Source organism: Micromesistius poutassou (assembly GCF_964030765.1).
Source record: "Micromesistius poutassou genome assembly, chromosome: 6".
In the NCBI taxonomy this organism is placed as follows: Eukaryota; Metazoa; Chordata; class Actinopteri; order Gadiformes; family Gadidae; genus Micromesistius; species Micromesistius poutassou.
Window position 1 is genome coordinate 14,449,137 of NC_140276.1, and position 13,538 is coordinate 14,462,674.

General features: G+C 46.2%; 1 protein-coding gene and 1 pseudogene across 2 annotated transcripts; both read right to left on the bottom strand.

Moving 5' to 3' along the window:
- Positions 1–288: 288 nt before the first annotated feature.
- Positions 289–2,877, bottom strand: slitrk4 (SLIT and NTRK-like family, member 4; the record flags this gene model as incomplete). The annotated part of the gene is made up of 1 exon (XM_084469248.1): positions 289–2,877. One exon carries the CDS (start codon positions 2,875–2,877, stop codon positions 289–291), a length of 2,589 nt encoding a protein of 862 aa, XP_084325374.1.
- Positions 2,878–9,435: 6,558 nt separating this feature from the next.
- LOC311345247 (SCAN domain-containing protein 3-like) lies at positions 9,436–10,380 on the bottom strand (annotated as a pseudogene). Its single transcript has one exon. The product of its transcript is annotated as an SCAN domain-containing protein 3-like (transcript).
- Between the last annotated feature and the right edge of the window lie 3,158 nt (positions 10,381–13,538).

The following is a 13,538-nucleotide window of genomic DNA, read 5'->3' on the forward strand; positions in this document are numbered from 1 at the left end:
CTTATACTGTGAAATACATCCCCGCTGAATGCTAGTGATAGCCTTGTAGTGTGGAGCCATTTTGTCCGTTTCTGCATTGGTCATTAAGGATTCTCAGAAGGCACTTTGTTTGTGTGTGTGTGTGTGTGTGTGTGTCAGAGGGGGTGGGGCTCTCAATCTGGCTATATGGTTGCACAGATAATTATCTGTAACTGTGTCTGTGGGTGTGTGTGCGTGTTAGTGTTTGTGTCTCTGTCTGTGCACATGTTTATGTGATCACAAAATGCACTGAATCAAGCACAACCATCCCTACATTTTACTGAGTGCAGTCTGCTCCTCCAGCACCTGCAGGTAATCAGGTGTTCCTTGGAGCTTGGCTTTCAGCTCATAATACTCACTTTTTCTCTGCTCCACCACGATCTTACTGTGGTTCCCTCCTATCAGGGACGACTTCTTCATCTTTTTATCCGGTTTCTCTGGGTAGCGGATTTCAAACCCGCCCATCCCTATGCTGTTGAAATCTCGTTTGCTGTCCAGAAAATTCTGGAGGAACATGTTGGATTCCCGGCCGGGGAGGAACTCCTCCAGCTCGTCGATGGTGCTGAGGCGCTTGTTGCGCTCCAGCGTGGACAGCGAGTCCTTGTCCTTGTCGGCACAGTTGCGCAGGATAATCTTCTGCCGCTGAGAGTCGGCGAACTTGAAGCCGGCGTCCAGGTCCGAAGAACGTCCGATCCCGCAGGTGTGGCTCTTACCGATGTGCTCGATGGTCTGAGGGATGAACGTCTCACCGCCCAGGTCGTCTCCAGGGACGCAGCCCTTTTTTCCTGACTTGTGGCTGTGCCGTCTCAGCTGCAGCGACATGGATCCACACTCCGGCCCCCCAAGCCCCTCCTGCCTTCCAGCAGGCTTCTTGTTCCGCCGAAGCACGAACACCAGTAGGCAGAAGGCCACAAACACGGTGAGGATGAGGACCACGAGGATGCTGAGGATCATGATGGAGAGCGGGACTGGGCCCCCGGGCGGGGCTTTACCCACCCCGGCCGGGGAGAGGGACGTTAAAAGAGGGGTGGAGCTGGTGAAGATGACGGGAGGCCTGGCGATGAGCTTTGGGCAGAGGATCTCATTTTTCAGGAGGCGCAACTCGATGTTGGAGAACTGGACGGGGGAGGCACATTTCACCTCCTTGGCAGCCACGCCATCGCTCAACTTCTCAAGCCAGATTTTGAGGGCAACCAGATCGCAAGAACACTCCCAAGGGTTCCCTTCGAGGTCGATCTGGGTCAATGACCGCAGCTGGTCCAAGACACCACTCACTGGCAGGGTCATGAAGTGGTTGTTTTTCAGATTCAGTCTGGCCAATGAGACACCGGCGAATATGTAGGCAGGCAGACTGCGTAGCACATTGTTGTTTAGATAAAGCAGTTGCAAGTTTGGCATGGAATCGAATGTTCCCGCCAGGATTTCCTTAATGACATTGTATTCCAGATATAGATACTGTAAATTTGTGAGACCCAAAAACATCTCTGGGTGTAACTGTTCAAGCTGATTTCCGTTTAAATACAGCCTTCTCAGGTTTGTCAGGTTAGCAAACACACCTTTCTGGACGGTGGCAATTTGATTGCTGCCCAGGTGCAGCAGATCCAAGCCCTCGAAGCCTTGGAAATCCACTGGACTTATGTCGCGAATGTAATTTCCACTCAAGTGGAGCTTCTTGGCATTGGGGGGTTTAGGGATGAGATCCGATAAATTGTTGATGTTCCTCTCCTGGCAACTGACACTGATACCAAAATCGGAGGGATGGGCCTTACAAGTGCAGGGCTGAGGACATGATAGTGGGGGAGTCCGCGTCTGATAAGAAACAATCTGGCTGTTTCTACCAAAGGGAGGCAAACCGGCTACAATGCCATTACCGTATATTTTAGACGGGTCAGTGGACTTTGGCGCTTTCGTTATGAGGGTGGCCACAGTGGTAGGGGACATGTTCGAAGGTGACTGGCCGTGTTCGGGCGGCACTGGGGGCATCCGGACGTCAAAGTCACTGCCTGTCCCCAGGGGACAGAGCTCCTGTTTGTTGGTTTCCTTCAGCAGTCTCCCATACAGGTCACTCGGTGTTTCACAGATCGCCTCGCCAATAAAAATGTTATAGGGCATGTTCTCCAGCCACGCCTTGAGTGGCGCCAAGTCACAAGTACAGTTCCAGGGGTTATCGTCCAGCTGCAGCTCCACGATGCGACCGATGTGCTCCAGAACGCCCAGATACGGAAGTTTCTGGATCCGGTTCCCCCTTATATCCAGGTGTGTGAGTGATGCGAACCGGAATATGTTGTCTGGAAGCAACTGTATGAGGTTGTCGTTCAGGATGACCACTTTGAGCCTGTGCAGCTTGTTGAAGGCACCCTTTTCAATGTACTTGATCAGGTTGTAGTCGGCCTGCAGGTACTCCAAGCTCTCGATGCCCTGGAAGGTGTCCGCTCGCAGCACCTTCAGCTCATTGTTATTGAGGTGGAGCTGCTTCAACGCGCTTAGCCCCGCGAAGGCACCGCCCTCGATGTTCTGCAGCTTGTTGTTGCCCAGCTGCAGCGAGACGGCATGGGTGAAGTTGAGGAAGGAGTTGGGGTACAGAATGATCAGGACGTTGTTCTGGAAGTTGAGGTGGTAGAGGGATGAGACAGGCGGGATCAGCTGCGTCGGCCGGTAGACGGTGATCTTGTCACAGTTGACGTACAGCACGTTCTCCACGGACATGCAGGAGCACACGCTGCAGGTCTCCACCATCAGGTCCGAGGAGGACGGGTCTGCCATTGGATATCCATCCAAGGAGGTGGGGGAGGAGACGGAGGAGGCCAGGGAGCCGGAGATGGACGAAGAACAGGCCACCAGCAGAAGTACAAGCAGCATCTCGCCGGTTAGAATTCCTCCCCCAGAAAACCATTTAGTAACCTTTTGGAGGGAAAAAGAAATAGGAAAATAAAAAAAGGCACACATGCAAGTGTGCACACACGGACACATGGACACACACACACACACACACACACACACACACACACACTCAAAAACACGCACACACACACACACACACACACACACTTGCAGCTTAAATGTGCCTCCTCATGAATATAAAACAAGACAGACGAATATCAAAATGTACGCATAATCAAAATGATCACCAAAAAATTGCATAATACCACAAATTAAAACACAAATAATGAAAATAATGTATTAATCATGTATCTGTTGCCATCTAGTTGTTAAAACTAGTACAATACATTTCACATTTAATCATATATTTTTATATGCTGTAGCACAAATGTATTATGCAGATAAACAATCTTCTTTACATATTTGTCTGATAATTATAACATTTTGTTGAGATAGGCATTTAGCCACATATTCATTAATCCCAGATCTGCTTTATACTGATTGGAGTCATCTATATTTAAGGCTAATCCTGGTGGTTAAATATTTTTAAATCATTAATTGTCCACGTCAAAATATGTCAAGATCCAAAGCAAGAATGTTTCCTTGGCTGTTCTACCTCTAAAATTTGAGATCTCTCTTGTTTTCTGGGCAAATAAAGACGCACACTACTTCTTTAACGTGATATTTGATTTGCTGTGCCACCATGGTCAGCATCAGCCAAGTCGTGATGTTTAACATAAGGGACTAAAATATCGAGAGGGTCGCCTATATCTGGAGACTTTGGATGACTTGCTGGTAGGCTATGTGGAGAGGCTCAAAGACGAAGGACATCGGGAACCGCGTTGGCCATAGCAGCTCCTAATCGCAATAGTCACCAATCAAAGACCGTATGAGAAAAAAAACAGGAAAACTTGTGGCTTATAGTTTTTTTCTTTTCTTTTGCAAGAAGGGAAGCTTAAAAAATGGAATTGAGAAAATTTGTGGCGACTTACCCAAAGCGTAGACGGTAATGCTTGTGGCTCGGAGAGACACGGGACAGCCGTGACAAGCCATGGAGGAGATGAGTGCAGATATGTGTCCCCAATTGAAACGATCGACCGGCAGTTAAGGGTGCAACAAGGGTGCAACGAGGCTACAGAGGAGGCTTCCTTCTCTATGCAGCCCAGCGCGCACGGCTCCGGTTTCACCCGATGCGTCGCCTGCTGACAGGCTCTTCTTGTTTGGAGAAATTACCCTTCTCGTTGTACAGTCCCCAAGGTTGTTGTACTACCTCCATGGGAGAGCATTCATTCGGTTACTGGAACGGATAGAGACAAATAGAGAGAGAGGGAGAAGTGAGTGGGAGAGGGGGAGAGAGAGAGAAGACAGAGAGCGAGGGGGGAGAGAAGACGAAGAGAGATCCGGACTGCTACTGATCTTGGCAGTGAGTCCAATGATTCCAAAGCTTCAAAAACGCGTAAAGGCAATCGGTGGTCAAATTAAATAAGTCCGTCATTCTGGATGAGGTTTCAGGGGTCGGTGGGATGGGGGAATTGAACCAGAATGAGCGAGAGGGATCGGAAAAAAAAGATCTTCAACTTGCTTGATCTGAACGCGGTTCAACTAACCCACGATGATCCAGTGAAGAGATGCTGGCTTTTCAGAACACGACGCATGGAGCTCGCCTCGCCTTGAGGTCTTGGCTGAAGTTGTGCAACGACGCAAGTGTTCACGGATAAAGCAGCATAGCTCTTCATCACATTGCCATGAGATTCTGGTTTCCCGATACAAGTCCAAGCATCTCGCCTCAGCAGCAGACAGTGATCTACCGGTGCGGTGGGTTTCCTCAGTTGATGGAGAGTAGAGGTACCGGTCCGATGACGGTGGAGACCCCGTTCTCCATCCTGTAACTGATGAGGGAGCCAACTAATGGATGGAAAAAATACGAACAGGCTTTTTGGTTGAGCAGAAGCAATTTTCCTTGTCGCAGAAAAAAAGGCGGAAACTGCGAGCACAACAGGAGAGAGAGAGAGGGAGAGAGAGAGGGGGAGAGAGATAGAAAGCGCGAGAGAGAGAGAGAGAGAGAGAGAGAGAGAGAGAGAGAGAGAGAGAGAGAGAGAGAGAGAGAGAGAGAGAGAGAGAGAGAGAGAGAGAGAGAGAGAGAGAGAGAGAGAGAGAGAGAGACGAGGCAGGACTGCACAACCGGTGCGTAAAAATGAATAATGCAGTTATTTAGCAGAGTCTGTTACGGGCAGGTCGTTCGAAAGCCCGCTTTTCTTTTCCATTTTCCCAAAAGCAGGTAAAACCTGTCATTGGCAAATTGTAATTGATAGATCCAAAGTCCAAACGGAAAGGCAGGAGCGCGCAGAGCGAGTATCAGTGTCGGGGCTCACGGAGCTGCTGCTCTCTGCAGCCGCGGATCTCCACACAAATAAGACGCGGGGAAAGGAGGACGCAGACGCAGAGGAAAGGGGAGGAGGGATGAGAGGGAGGCGGGTGAGAGAGATAGAGAATGCGCTAAAGAGAGAGAGAGAGAGAGAGAGAGAGAGAGAGAGAGAGAGAGAGAGAGAGAGAGAGAGAGAGAGAGAGAGAGAGAGAGAGAGAGAGAGAGAGAGAGAGAGAGAGACACAACGGGCGACGAAAGCTACAGACCGAAATAAAGAAAGGACTTCAGTCTCCCCAAACGGACATGCTGGTTTCTTTGGACTTGATGCGATACAATCCTGTCTCATTTATTCAAATAATGGGCAGATTAATCTCAGGATTTGAAGGAATGCCGGCCCCTTGAAGGGCTTCTTTTTTTGTTACCTACTGCAACACCTCCGGAAGGGACAACTAAAGTATTCTCTCGTCTGACCGAGAGACTGTAGCTCTGTAAGCCAGAGGCTCAGACTCCTGATGGGGAGGAGAGGGTTTAAAACCCGGCAGCACGGGAACGCGCATGTGAGCGGCATTCTAAATAGATCGGCGGGGGGTGGGGGGGGGGTATTATTCAAGAGTGCTGCAGTCAGTCGGGCAGAGAGAGAGAGAGAGAGAGAGAGAGAGAGAGAGAGAGAGAGAGAGAGAGAGAGAGAGAGAGAGAGAGAGAGAGAGAGAGAGAGAGAGAGAGAGAGAGAGAGAGAGAGAGAGAGAGAGAGAGAGAGAGGGTTCATTACGCCGAGAAGATCAGGGCGGAGACGAAAAGAGACCAGAGCGCGCGGACTCTGTAGTAGAAGGTCTCACTAGAGAATGAGGAGAGCTGGTGACAGATGTACAGGGATAAAAAAGAAGAAGAAGCGGAGGAGACGCAGGGTCGTGCAGAGTAAATGTGCCGCAGAGAGCAGCGCCTGACAGTAGGTGGTCTCCCGGAGCAGCAGCCCCCCCGCGTCGCTGCTCCTCGGACAACAGGTGCGCGTCTCCAACCTTGAGGGTTGGAACGCACACTGGACCGAGAAAGCCGCTCAGATCGCATGCGCTCATCAACCAGCCCCCGCACTTAGTTGGGATTGCTGATGACGCCGTTGTGGCTCCAGCCCTGCGTGATGAGCAGGGGTATTCATAGGTCTTCTAAAATGATTGATCAAATGAGATGGTCGATTCAATCAGGTTTATTGGTCCAGCATATGTCGAATGTGTTGGCGTGAATTTGTTAAGCTGTTGGCTAGATTTGGCTCAAGGGGACGTTATTGTTTAAAACGTTTTATTTTAATCAGCTTAAACTAATTTTGTAATTTTATTTTTGTGTGTCATCACATGCTTAGATTTGAGAGCACGTGTGTGTCCTGCAAGAGTCATATCATCACACAGACTGCAGAGTCATTTGGTTGACTCTCTGGGTTGTCTGATCAAAGTCTGGACGTGAACCCTTCTACTGCACGCTTCACACTGTCAGATCTATTAAATCACATGGCCTGAACGTATCATAAAAGCCTTGCTGTGCAGCCTTACAGTAGAATGCCGGCTACCGACTTGATGAAATGTTGAGCTGTCTGAGGTGTGGTTTAATCACCTCCAGCTAGGCCTCCACAAGGCATGCTATGACAGCCCTCTGCCTTGATTTATATGGGAATCTGCATCAATTGAGTGTGTGTGTGTGTGTGTGTGTGTGTGTGTGTGTGTGTGTGTGTGTGTGTGTGTGTGTGTGTGTGTGTGTGTGTGTGTGTGTGTGTGTGTGTGTTTGTGTGTGTGGTGATATTTGACAGCGTTTGGACGCGTTCCTGTCCTGGCTCAAGAGGCCTGAGGGTAGCTGGCCTATCAGACAGTTGGCAGGAGACTCAGCTTCCGTCTCAACTCATCGGCTGTCTGACCGTGCTGCAGGTCCTATGTGCAAACATGGCGATGAAACCGTGCACCGTTTCATATCCATGTCCGTCTCGCTTGCTGCTGCCTCGGCGTTAAACAATCCGTGTTTCAGAGTGAAACAGCACAGTGCATGGGCTGGTCTGTTTCCTTGGCCTATGCATACGGTGCGGTGCGAGTGAAGATTATGCTGGTGGTTCCTGTAGCTGCACCTTTCTGCTCTGTGTGTCTCCCTCAGCTGGTCAGAAAGATAACTACACCTCAAAGCCCAGGTGAGCACTAAAGCGTTTTTCGAGGCGTTACCCCTTCACTCTTTCTTCTTTTCAAACTTCAATGTTTTTACTTGATGAAATAGAACCATTATTGTTGTGCAATGAAGCCAACATCTTACTTTAGAGCCACACATAATCATAGTTTTACAAGGACATTCCTTCAGGTTGGAAATAAATGATCCCGTATAGTTGTGACACTCCTGTCAGTCTATCGTGATGTTCATCTTTCAGTTAGTGAGCATATTAGGGTGCTAATAGGTAGTTTGTTAATTCAACTTTATGATTGATGTGTGACAGTTTGATGTATGCACGTGTTTAATGGATGAGGTTAATTATTGGGACAGATGTTGTTGATGACTCAAAAACCCAGTCCAACATTTGAAAGTAGCTTAAACACCATGTAGTCCAAACGGTACTGAGTATTGTAAAGGTCACCTGTAACACACAATATATTGGATGTGGTTTTGCCCATTGGTTTAATATCCTAATACTAAAATACATTTAAGCTTTAATTGAATGTAATAAAGAGCAGCTGTCTCATAATGATGATGGCAGAGCAGCCAAATTCAACAGCAGAGGCCAGGGGGAAACTACAGCATCACTGAGGAACGTCCACGGCCACTTCATGGAGCAACATCTATAAAGCAAAGTTTACTCCTGCCTGCTCCCGCTCACTCCAGTTTACTCCTGTTTACTCCCGCTTCTCCATGCAAATCCAGCACTGGTTTGCACAGGACGAACATTATGCAACTGGATGAGCAAATTAGATCGATTTAAGGATGAGAATGATATTTTCATCTATTACATCAGGATGGAAGTTCTGCTTTATTTCACAGAGAATGAGCATGCATGCCAGATTCCAATATCATACATATTTTCTAAATCCATTGTAACCATTGCAAAAATTCTTGAAATCCTGCGGCAGTGACTGTATAATACATGTTCTTCAGTAGGAAGTGTCGTACTTGAATAGCTCCAGAATGTAAAACATACTGGGGTGGAGGTAAGGGGCATTACAGCGACGGCATGGTGACCATTATGGGACAGAGACAGGCGATGCATGTTGCTGACCTCTTGGAGGTCTGTACATCCTCGCGTGAACATAGGTCCACAACCCGCTGAAGGGGCGTGTACCGGTCTCTGCATAACCACTTGGATCTTCCAGACCTTTCCGTACGTGCTGAAACAGAAGTGTATTTTTGGCTTGAAACCCATGCATTGGAAACCTTATCTATTCTAGCTCTCTGTGTTTTTCACTTCTCAAGCTTGTAAACCACCTCTTATTCTGTACACGCATAAAAACATGTTCATTTTATTATCGTTTAGCAATATTACCTAGCATTGCCATAAATATAATTTATAATAACTAGATATTTTACAACACAAAGAAAAATACAACTTTTGTATTCTATATTCCAGGGGTATTCAATTAAAATTCAAAGAGGTCCAGTTACTAAAATTTCCTCCCAGCAAAGGTCCGAATCTTAATAGTGTACCGAAATAGTGTACCCTGATGTAAATAAAATCAACAACATACGTACATTTCTATATAATTTATTGTCAAACTTCAAGTGTTTTCAAAGTAATATACTTTTATCAATAACAGACAACAGAGACTGAATTTCTCCTGAATAAAATATATTTCAAGTAGCCTAAAAACATTCTGAATCTTTTGAATAAAATAAATAAAAAGTGCAAACACAGCTTTGAGCAGCCTGAACTTAGGGCCTATATTTCAAGTAATGCAAAACATTCAGAATCTTTTGAATAAAATTAAAGTGCATCTTTAAGAAAAAAATTAACAAAAGACCTTTGAGCTGCCCACCCCCTTTTTTACATGTATTAACTACATTTCAAATAAAATAACACAGGGACCTTAGGCTAAAGCCTACATTTCAAGTAAAATAGAACAGGGCAGAATGAATAAAAGAAAAGTGCAGAGCTTTGAGCAGCTCCCTTTCTTCTCTCTCCTTTCCTCCTCACCTTCCTCCCTTTCCAACTTCCTTTCCTAGTGAGAGAAATTGGCATGTAACTGTCCTGCCAGCAGTTTGAATCTTGGCTTAAATGGGGTTAGTGCCATTCTCATGCTCATGTGGAGATGCTCATTGGTGAGCCTGGAACGGTACCTTGTTTTAATAATGTTCATCGTAGAGAAAGCTGTCTCACAGCTGTAAGTTGATCCAAACATGGTTAAGGTGTGAAGTGCTACTTTGGTTAGACCAGGGAACATCGTTTCAGGCACAATCTGTAACCAGAAAGTAGCAGAGTCAGTTGTTTCAAAATGCTCTCTCAGAGCAATATCTGCTTGCAGATCAGTGAGCTCTAACTGTAAAGATCCAGGATGTGCCCACTTGAAGGTCTGTGTCACCTCCTTTGAAAATCCTCTGATTTCTCTGATAAGGAATGGATTCTCGATTAGCAGGAGGAGCTGGTGTCCAAGTTTGAAGCTGTCAAATTGTTGACAAAAGTTTCCAATCAGCTTGTCTATGAAGCAGACATAAGGAGAAATGTCTCTCTCACCCTGAATTTGTTCCCGCATTTGTGGGAAGTGCTCACAATCTCCTTGGAGATCTTCTTTGAAAATGTCCAGCTTCATCTGGAAGGAGCAAACATTTTTCATCAAATCACAGATAGAATTTTTCTGACCCTGCAGCTTTAAATTGAGCTCATTAAGGTGTCCTGTGATGTCCACCAAAAAAACACCACATCCATCTTGTGCTTATCTTGCAAAAAGTTTGCAAACTGTTGCTTTTTGACTCTTGAGCTGCTGTAAGAAAGCAGCTATTTCCTTTCGGATGGACCACAAGTGTCCCAGTGCATTCCCTTTGCTCAGCCATCTAACGTTGTTGTGGAGTAGTAGGTCATTTGCATCTGCCTCTGTTTCTTTTGGAAATTCTCTTAGCAATCGATGCTGAATGGATGAGGATGCCTTGAGGAAGTTGATGAGTTTCATCATGGTATTCATTACTTCAGCAAACCCTTCAGACAGAATAGCACAGAGAACAGTCTGATGGATACAGTGGTAGGCTATGAGATCAGGGTTGTCTTGTTTCATCCGTGCCACAGCCCCCTTCTCTCTCCCAACCATGGCAGGTGCACCATCTGTGGTGACTGAGACTACTTGCTTCAGATTAATCTTTCTTTTTGTGAGCATCTCCTTTATCACCTCGTATATATCCTCTCCTCTTGTGTATGTCTCAAGTGCCATTAAACCCAACAGGTCCTCACACATCTCTTTCTTCTCTTTATGAAGAAATCTTACATACACCAAAAGCTGGGCATTATCCGTTACATCTGTGGACTCATCAATGGCTAAGGATATGCATACTGCGTTCTGAACAGCTGCATCAAGCTGTGCCAGTACATCCTCTGCTAATAGTTCAGAGTTTCTGGTTGTTGTTGTAGCTGACAATGGTATTTGCTTGATTTTTCCACACATGTCGTCTTTTTGTTTACCGTCAAGTAAAGTCTCTGCAGCCGCATTCAAGCACTCCTTCACAACTGTCCCATCGCTGAATGCTTTCTTGTGTTGCGCCAAAATCCACACAATCTTTAATGAAGGAAGGCAAACAATCAATTTTATTGGCTTGGCTATTGATGACGCTCCTGTCGTATTAACTAGATTAGCTGCACATGCACTTATGATTTATCTTTTTAAATTGAATATTAGAATTTTAACGGGTCCGGGCAGAACCGTCAGTGGGTCCGGAGACCCGGGCCGCAGTCCGCCATTTGGTGATGCCTGCTATATCCTCTACTCTATTCTATTCTCTATTTCTGACATGTCCATAACCTGCCTCTTGAATTGACTTCTGAACCAGCCCAGAGGTATTGGGATGTACTAGGCTTCCTCCTAGTGTGTGTGTGCGTGTGCATGTGCGTGTGCATTTGTGTGTGAGAGCTTGTCTATATGCATGACTTGGACAACACCTCCCCTTTCGCTGTTGGTGTAAGTCAGCATGTCACCGTTATGCTGAGGGGAAGTGACAGTATCACAGAAGAACACCAGCGTCCCATTCACCAAGACGCCTTTCTTCCCGTGACTCGCGTTTCCTTTCCCTCAGTCCTTCCTCTTTGTCTCTCATTACCTCTTTCTATTTTTCACCTTTCACCTTTCACTCTTCACTTCACGCTTCCCCCCCCCCCCCCCCCCCCCCCCCTCTCTCTCTCTCTCTCTCGCTCTCTCTCTCTCTCTCTCTCTCTCTCTCTCTCTCTCTCTCTCTCTCTCTCTCTCTCTAACTCCCTGCCTCGGTTGTCTTTGATATGCTAAGTAGCACCCTATTTATACATTGGGTATGTGTGTTTGGAAACAGTATATTAGGGGACAAATAACACATGCCCATGTCTACTACAAAGACGGAGAACCAGGGCAGGGAATAGAGAGGAGAGAGAACGAGAGGGAGGAGGAAGAGGAGAGCGGGAGAGACAGGAAGAACTGGGTTAGAAAGAGCAGTCAGATAGCATCTGATTGAGTCGGGAGAGAGACTGCCGACATAGAGGGCCGTCTGTAACATGTGACACTCAGGGGTGACGTTTGGCATTATCATCCCACCACTGGGAAGCTTGTAATGAAATGAGACGGGATCAGCAGAAGCCCTAGAAAGACGGCATTGTGAGCTCTGAGCTGGAAGCCTTGCATCGCAGGCCGCAGGCCGCACGCCAGCTCTCTCTCTCTTGATGTCCTGACCACCTCACACTTCCCTGCCTTTCTGACAGCTACAGCAGTATCTCCGGGCCAAAAGAGACCTTTAGAGGTTCTTGGCGGAGAGGGGAGTGAAATGCTGGGATTTGAAGAAGGCTTAGATGGCTGTGAAAGGCTTTTGAATTTGGTGTAGCGACCTTACATTTACACCAGGCGTGTTTCATTTGATGCGTGTCAGGGCGCCAGCATGGGCCGAACCGCGGGAGACCATCCAGATAAGTCTGGCGGTCTGCAATGAATATCAGTCGGGCCTTGGCAGCGCAGCAATTGATTTCCAAATATGGACTCCAGCCAATCAGATTAAGTAACTCAGTGACACTGCTGCTCTCTTCGCTCCTGACAAATCCGAAAAACAAAAAACAAATTCTCCTCAGAGAAAAAGCCCTTCTTGCAGATTTCTGTTCTCATCTTTAAACATTGTTATTCCGTCTATTTTAGATTAAACAGTTTTGATCGCTCTGAAGATTGTGACACTTTCTTTAGGCACTGCTTTTGTTTATTTTTATTTTGGCAGTGGCACGGCTTGCTTGTTTTGAGCTGGATGACATTTCTAGGTTTTTTAAAGAGCCTTTTCACGTGCTGTGGGCCGGACTGATGTGTGAGAGAAACAGTGAACACACAAGATCAGAATGGTCTTATGAGGCAAGGCAGTGCGTTGTCCTCACTAGGACTTCTCCACTGGCCGTCCCATGAATGGAGCAATATGTAGTATTTCAGACTTCAACTCGGGCCGTTAACTATTTTGTCAACTCTGTGAATGTCTCTTGTTCAGTAAAGACCTGTATCATTATCACACATTTTCACATTATCACACATTATCACACAATCATTTGAATTGTACTCTGATAAGACATTAAATGCTAAAAGTAACACCTAGTACATTTGTCTACATTTCTCTGTCAAAAGATGAAATTGTATGTCCCCTATTTTCCACTGCATTGAATCTTAGAAGTCATCTTAGAAGTCATTTTATGAAGGGGAAAAGTAGTGTGAATAGGTTAAACATTGTCTAGCCACCCTTTTTTAATATTTACTAATTCACAATTCATAAAATGCTCTCTGTGAATGCTACTACTACTAGCCTACTACTACTACTACTACTACTACTACTACTACTACTACTACTACTACTACTTAAATTGATCATGCTCCTAACACTGGTTTATATTTTTAAACTTACAACAAACCTCAATTGTAAGTCTGTCTTTCAAACAGTGACAGATGTTTAATTCATGAAATGATTGGCTACCATCAAGGCTTTACGAATCGCCTACATTTCATCCAACTAACCTACCCCTGAGCCTTAGAGTCTTTGGCTTATCTGGTATGGCAGACATACAAATGCTTTGGCAGAGCAGCCTGTTGCTGCAGAATTGATTTTATTTTTGTATTTTGTTGAGAAATATCCT